Genomic DNA, 7595 nt, shown 5'->3' on the forward strand with positions numbered 1-7595 from the left:
CCATAAGAAGTCCACGCCTTGAGGCGCATACATGAAGAACAACATATGCAAGTGTATCAGCAAATGTAAACAAAATGTTGTTTGGAATAAGAAAAGAGAAAAGTAGCACACATCCAGAACCAAGCAACAGTACTTGGCATTAAATTTTGGTTCCTGTCATCAAAAACATCAATTGGATGACATCATATTGTTTGACACTTGTTAGCCCTACAAAAAAAAACATAACAATAAACTATTTATGAAATTGCATGACAGTTTAAACAACTTCTTAGAACGGTCAAGAAAATTCTCACCAATCCTGCAATCTTTTTTATCATTGCAGCTGGATTTGAGTTCAGCCCTTTCACCAGTGCCACAATCAGCTGCTTCAGCATAGATAGCTTTTTATCTTTCTCGCTATCTACAAGAATGATATCAGCTCTGAAACCCTCTCCCTCCAAAGCATGTAGCTCCTCCATCGTAGGAATAGCATCAAAAAGCTCCTTCAGCCTTTTGTCCTGTACATAATTTTATACAATCAATTTAGTTAGACTAGGCATTGAGTGGAAAACCAGCTAAATCACACACATCAAGCACTGGACCAATAAGCATAATTACAAGTTCAAGCATACATCAACAAAAAGACAATGGTTCAAGTTTCAAAGACGTCTTCTTCAAGGATCATTACCTAGTGCTAATCCCACCTACATGGGTTACAACATCTTATTGCTAGAGTTAATTACATGCGAGGATTATCATGTCAGCTTTGACTGAAAATGGAATAAACAGGTCCAGGATAAATTTGAATCATAGGTATGAGTTCTAGAATAATCTTCTAGCCATCCATTGAGGAGGTAATTATTAATTAAAGCTGGGAGGCAAATGATTAAATCTTTTTTTGATAAGTAATTAAACAATGCTATCAAAAGAACAAAAGGGTGCCCTAGTATTTGGAAGGTAAATAATAGAAATGGAAAGAAACAAATATATATATTATTAAGACCAAAATTTATAAACGTCTAAAACATCCCAGAACGAAATAAACAATCAGTAGATGAGAACCACTCAAACTGCGACCTCAATTTAATCACTAATAATTCCCTGCATTCAAGGGTCCAGGCATTATTTTCTTGCCAAAACACCACATGAAGCACATGGGCACCACAATCTGACGTACACATAGGCACCATTCAATGGAATTTTCATCAAAACTTGACACATCAACTTGAACTAGAATAAATAACCTGCTCGATAAAAAAAATCACCCAAATAAAGTTAACTAATCCTCCTTCATAACTAGATATTCCACAAGTTAGCCCAGCAATGAACTTCTATGTATTATGAACAAAGAGTACACTAAATCATTTCTGCAGAAAATACCTACCTTCACTTAGAGTTAACACTGTTCTAATTTCCTCCTATAGTACATTACTGGGGTCCCTATTCCACTCCTTGGTGGCACATTCCAGTGCAAATCATTTAGAGATTACAAGCTGCTCAATAACCAAATTTACTTTAGCATAGTACCATAACTCATACAAGCCACAATTTATTGTTGCTACAATTCATCCCACCTTGCCAGTTTAAAACCCACTTTATACCATCTAGACACAGAACTCAACAAAGAGAAACACCTTTCCAAAATCTCCAATTACCACTAATAACATCTGTGATTGGAAGTGGGATCTTGTCCTTCCATCAACTCTTCAAACCCTGCTCTTTCTTTCCTTTTAATTTGGAAATTGCACAGTCTCTTTAACAATCATATTTGAGATCTGATGCAAAATCAGAGAATCTGATTCAAAAACGCTTGAATTAGCCCAGGTTGTACGTTGTTTACAAACACAAACAAGTGGGTGATCCATTTACATATTCCAGCAAGGCTTCCCAGTAGATTTGTGACAGAAGGAGAAAAAAAGCACATATGAGATGCAGCCAAACATTCAATAAGATTTAGTTTCCAAGATCACAATAAAATCAAATATGTAACAGCCAGAACAACAATACTTTCAACAAGAAACAAGAACTCCTTCGTACAGAACAGTAAAAAGAATTAACAAAAACAAATTCACAAACATAAGAGCAAAAAAGAAAACCTTTAGCATCCAAAGGTTTTTAAAAACAAAAAACTGCAAGGGGAACTCCATCCCTTTACTATCATGTCACTAATACATCTCCTGGACATCTTGGGTTCCAGAAAAAGTCAGGCAAAGAATTAATCCAGAAGCAATTATATCAACAAAAAAAAATTTTGATTATCTGCACCAGCAAAATTGGACTTCAAACTCACCGGAATGACAGAATAGAAACCATTTGGGATAGGTTCAGAAAGCATTCCCGTACGCCATAGAATTTGAGATGCTCTCTGAGGTGACAACCGATCTTCCTCAAAACTTCTAGGCAATTCTGTATTACTTATGGTCTCTTCTTGAGAGCCCAAAGAAACAGACCCAAATCTTTCCATGAAATCTGAAGACCACCATGAAGCATTTGAAGGCCCTTGCTCTGCTGGCCCAGCATCATCTCTTGTCTCCTCCATGTCTTTAAATATTTGGAATCTAAAACCATTTCGCTCCCACTTCTTACCCCATAAAAGGCATTTTCAATCTAAGAGTAGTTCTTAGACTAAAAAAACATTGGATTACAAACATCAATTTTTCCGAATTCTTCAAGCTGGAGGCCATATGACCTGCAAAACCCAAACCAAAGCGATAAAACAAAAAAAAAATTGAAATCTTAAACAAGTAAATGATTTAAAAGAATATCAGAAACATGGTGTGCCCTTACAGACAAAAGGACAAGAGCAGAAAGCACAAACCAGGAGAACTAAAACTAAGAGCAACATACTTTTTGATAAGTAATCAAGATATCATTAAAAGTATAAGGCGCCTCAGATACATAGAGTATACAAGAGAAGCCACCTAACTAGTAAGAGCAACAAACAATATACCTGTCCACATAATTTCTATAGAGTTGGTGACCCTCTTCAAACTCAAGGATCACCAAAAAACAAGAAATAGCCACTTAAGTAATGTACAAGAACTGGCTCTACAAATATGAGTATCTCCAAGGACTCTGAGAAATGAAAATAACCTGATTCCTAACCATGGACCAATCAGCTTCAGGAAATAAATTCCACCCCAAGCTAACACCTTCCACAAACCAATACCACAGTCTCACAAAACCTCCCCAATCACAACCTTTCGTACAAAATGATGCTGCCAATGCCTAACTAACATAATATCTATGAGGAAACAATTAATTTAACTCTACCTTAAAGCACGCAGTTTTCCACTATGCAAATATTAAAGCTCATAATTTAACAAAATAATGACCAAAACGTAGAAATTAATAAACACAAATTCAATATATTGGCTATAGAAAAGTACAAAAGGTTTCCAAAGCCAAACCTATACACCACTTGTCATTATCTCCAGTATCTCAAAACAGAGTTACTATCTCAACAGAGATATCACGTCTCAGAGAAATCGTACAGTTGGAGGATACTTATATCAAGGAAGAAAAGCTATTTGAACACATGCTTATTTTTTAAGTTCAGCCCATAATCTCAATGGATAAACATAGTAATAGAAGAATAAATAATTATTGAGATATATATAGTTTCCTACCAATAATATGAGTTTAGCATATATTTTTTAATTCCTATTCATATTGGTTATGTAAGAAACAACTATATGGCTATGGAAAATGTCATTTACTACATACATGTTAAAACAATATTTTATTGTCGGTAAAAAGAGTTTAATACACATAACTAAACACACATTCAGGTTATCCTAGTGTAATTTGTAATGAACTGAACATAAATAGTAATGATAGAACATGAGTTATTTACATATACACAAGTGAACAATCTTTGCATCCCACCTAACATATATTTGTCACACAAGTTAAAAACAGATACTAGCAATGGCCAATGTATACCCAGTGTTTCCTAGAATTGGAATCCCAAAAATACCTTTCAGTAAATGTTAAACTCAGCGTTTCCATGACATGTAATGATGTAAATCAGTCAAACCGCCTGAGCAACTAAGACTTCTTTCACCCAGGCATTCTAAGAAGAAGCACATGCAAAATTTAAGAGGGGAATTAGCACTGACCAAAATTTCCATGCTACATAACTACACGAGAGAACATAGTGTGGTAAATCAAAATGATTGTAAACATATCAAGTCAGGTTAAACTTCAATGATCTAAAACTCTAGTTAAGCATGCATCAACAATTAACCCCTACAATCAATCCCTAACATAAGAATTCTTTCCCATAACCTTCAACATTGTCTTACATTTTTCACCAAAAAAAAGAGGTGTATTTTCAAAGACAAAGCTACTGTTTCCAAGAACATGATCATTGAATAACAGATTACTTCATGTGATCATTGGAAAACCAACCAAGAATTACCTCCCCAAGAACAGTTTTCTTATATCTCCAAAACCTTAACAATCTTAATACAAATTATGAACCGTCTCATCACAATTACGCCACTCAATCCTTAACAAAGAACTAGATAACCGTTTAAATTCAACTATATCTCTTACATAAGGGTATAATTCCTAGCTTCAGTGTCTCCCAAACTTCAGATTTCTAATCCTGAAAGAAAAACCAAAAGCATTGCAAACAAATAACAGATATAGCAATTTTAAATCAAATTCCAAGATCTCTGGAAGACGCCCACTTCTCCAGAAAAACCTAATGACACAATACTTCACCTCAGTCCCTTCAGATCACATACACATTCCCAAAACACACTTCCAAGCCAACTTTTGCTTAAACCCCATATCAAAAAACCCATCCCCTGACCATTACAAACACTTAGATAAACAATTCCACACCATCACTATATTTCCACCAATCAACCCACTAGTCTATCAAAAATCAACTCAGGATTCACAAATGGAACTAAATTCGAATAAAAAATTCATATTAGAATTCAAGAAGGAAAAGCTTTACCACCAGCAGATCCGAGCATTTGAATCCTACCCTCCTTTCTCATAAACCAACATTCGCATCTCAATCGCTCCGCTTCCAAATCCTCATCCCTACTTTCCTTGCAACAAAACACCAAATATCTATCTATGGAAATACAGAGAGAGAGAGAGAGAGAGAGAGAGAGAGAGTGATTGATGTAAACGAGGAAAGGAGAGAGAGTTGGATTTGAGTTATGGGGTTTTTGATTGATATAATTGATCGCTGAGGAAAGCGATGGGCTTTTCTTTTGTTTTTTCAGAGAGAGAGAGAGAGAAAGGAGAGCTGGGAGAGAGAGTGAGGTGGTGAGTCACGTGCAGAGCGAGAGGGGGGAGATCTGGGGCTGGGGACCTCTCTCCCACAGCCAGCTGGCACAGTGGGTGGCTCACCAACATCCACACCTTCTCGTCCGCGTGAGACAAGCCTTAACAAAGCAGCTCTCTCCCCCTTCCCCCCTTCTTCTCCTTTTCTGCCTCTTTTCCTTTTAAAAGAAAAAGGTGAAATTACAGTTCATGCCCTACGAAATACGGAAAACTTTTCAATAAAAAAACTATTTTTAAATTTTAATTTTAAAAAGTGTTTCATTTTTAAGTGTAATATAAAAGTAAGAGTGTTTTTTCTTTTTTTTTAACGTTTGAAAATAATTTTGTATTTTATATTATAAAAAAAAATTATTTTATATTATTTATTAATATGTTTCAAAAAATATGTTTTTAATTTTGCAATCCAAAGATCATCGCCAAAAATAATGACATGATGCTTTTATATTGATGACGTGGCAAATAGTGGAAACAATCACACTAATAATTTTATCTGTCAATTGTTTTTTTTACCATTACAATACTGCCAATTGAATGAGAGAGCCCCTTATATCATGTCTATCCTAATAACTCTCATTATGTAGCATCTAATTACTATGTGACACATTATCAATTTAAGAAAAATACAAAAAAATAAAAGTAAAAACAATCATACCAAATCAAAGAAAAAAAAAAAATTCGTAGCCAGCAAGACCCAAGCCAAACCCACGCGTGGATCTCACCAAACCAACGTCGTGGATCTCGCTGGACCCATGGGTTTGGCCGACGGTGAACGCCTCAAATCCCGCCAGCCGTGATTCGTCTCAAAACCCGTTTTTAATGCCCCAAAACCCGTTTCTAATATCTTAAAACTTGTTTTTGGATTCAAAACTAAAACCTAGAAGTGGAAAGTTAATCCTTTAGAGATTTTATCACCCTAAAATTTAGTATATTTTGGTCCAACTTATTTTTGTGCATTTTTTATGTTTTTGCTTATGTGTCGGTTATTGATTGAGATCTGTAAAAAGAGTATTATTAAGATGGTCCTAATAAAAGGTTTGTGCAATTTTTATGTTTTTGCTTATGTGTCGGTTATTGATTGAGATCTGTAAAAAGAGTATTATTAAGATGGTCCTGATAAAAGGTTTTCTCATGACGATATATATATATATATATATATATATATATATATATATAACATTTAGCATTTTTCTTTTTGAAAACTATATTGAAACTATTTTACACAGATTTGGCTTAAGTGTTATAAATAATGAAGAAGAAAAATTCTATAGCTTTTTAAGGTGTGTTTAGGAAAAATACTTCATTAGGGGTACTTATTTGAAAATGCACGAATTTAAACTAATTACGATTTTTCATAGCAAATATTTGATAAAAAAATATTTTTAAGATGTTTTACCAAATGCTTTTACGATTTTAAAAAGTAATGATTTAAAAACATAATTTTTAAAGTCACACTTATTGATACCGTAATTCCAAACAAACCCTTAATAATTGATATTTCATTTTTACGTTTTTTATAACCAAAATATATAAAGAGTGTAAAATTAAATTGGAATAGTTAAAAACTTAAAAGAATTACAAAAAATCTACTATAAACTTTTCTTTTCAGCACCTTAAAACAATTCATTCTTAAAATAATAATAAATAAAAAAATTTATTAAAAAAAAAAGAAAAAAAAGAAAGTTGTAATATAAAAGGATAAAGAATGACCACGGCCAAGTCTAAGCTTTCTACTGGCGGCTTTATTTGGTACTAGTGATTTGTACAAGATTGGTGGGCCATCGAGGCCCAATTGGCTCCAGCCAAGCCAAGTCTAAGCTTTTTCTAGGGAACATGAATCACGTGGGGGAGTTATTTATAAACAAGTTGACGCCATTTTACTCGTTACAAACTTTGGACCATCGGAATGAGATGTGAACAAATCATTCTCCACATAATATATTCAACATTGTAGACCCTAGAAGGGGGCCTATAATTTTTTTTTTTTTTTTTTTTTTTTTTGTCCTCTTAGATGTAATTTGGACTTTTAAAATTATTATTATTGAATTATGATTTGTTTTTGATTTAAAAATCAAATCACATTTAAAATAACTTGAAAACAACTATAATCATGCTTCTAACATTACTCATAAAAAGATATTAGAGACGCTTATAACTACTTCCAAATCTATTTACCACCAAATATTGTCTTGAGAATTCTTAAGATTGTAAAATGTCGTGTTTTATCATTTTCACAAAGTTTTTTCTTTTTAAATTTTTTTCTTTTTTAAGAAAAAAAAACAAATCATCTTTCATTCCATTTCATCAAA

At 33.5% G+C, this 7595-nt stretch overlaps 1 protein-coding gene across 3 annotated transcripts in view; it reads right to left on the reverse strand.

Annotated features, from left to right (window-relative positions):
- Positions 1 to 5398, reverse strand: part of LOC132180966 (uncharacterized) — a 26822-nt gene extending 21424 nt beyond the window's left edge. Inside the window, exons 1-4 of one of the 3 annotated variants that reach the window (XM_059593984.2) lie at positions 4952 to 5397; positions 3959 to 4054; positions 2270 to 2668; positions 294 to 497 (exon numbers count right to left, since the gene is read on the reverse strand). In XM_059593984.2, coding sequence (XP_059449967.2) covers positions 294 to 497; positions 2270 to 2518 — 453 coding nt within the window. In that variant the 5' untranslated portion in view covers positions 2519 to 2668; positions 3959 to 4054; positions 4952 to 5397. Of the gene's footprint in view, positions 1 to 293; positions 498 to 2269; positions 2669 to 3958; positions 4055 to 4951 lie in introns of all 3 variants that reach the window. The other 2 variants (XM_059593985.2, XM_059593983.2) reach the window with 2 other exon arrangements.
- Positions 5399 to 7595: the final 2197 nt, after the last annotated feature.

Source organism: Corylus avellana, chromosome 5 (genome assembly GCF_965113065.1).
Source record: "Corylus avellana chromosome 5, dhCorAvel1.hap1.2, whole genome shotgun sequence".
NCBI classification, from domain to species: domain Eukaryota; kingdom Viridiplantae; phylum Streptophyta; class Magnoliopsida; order Fagales; family Betulaceae; genus Corylus; species Corylus avellana.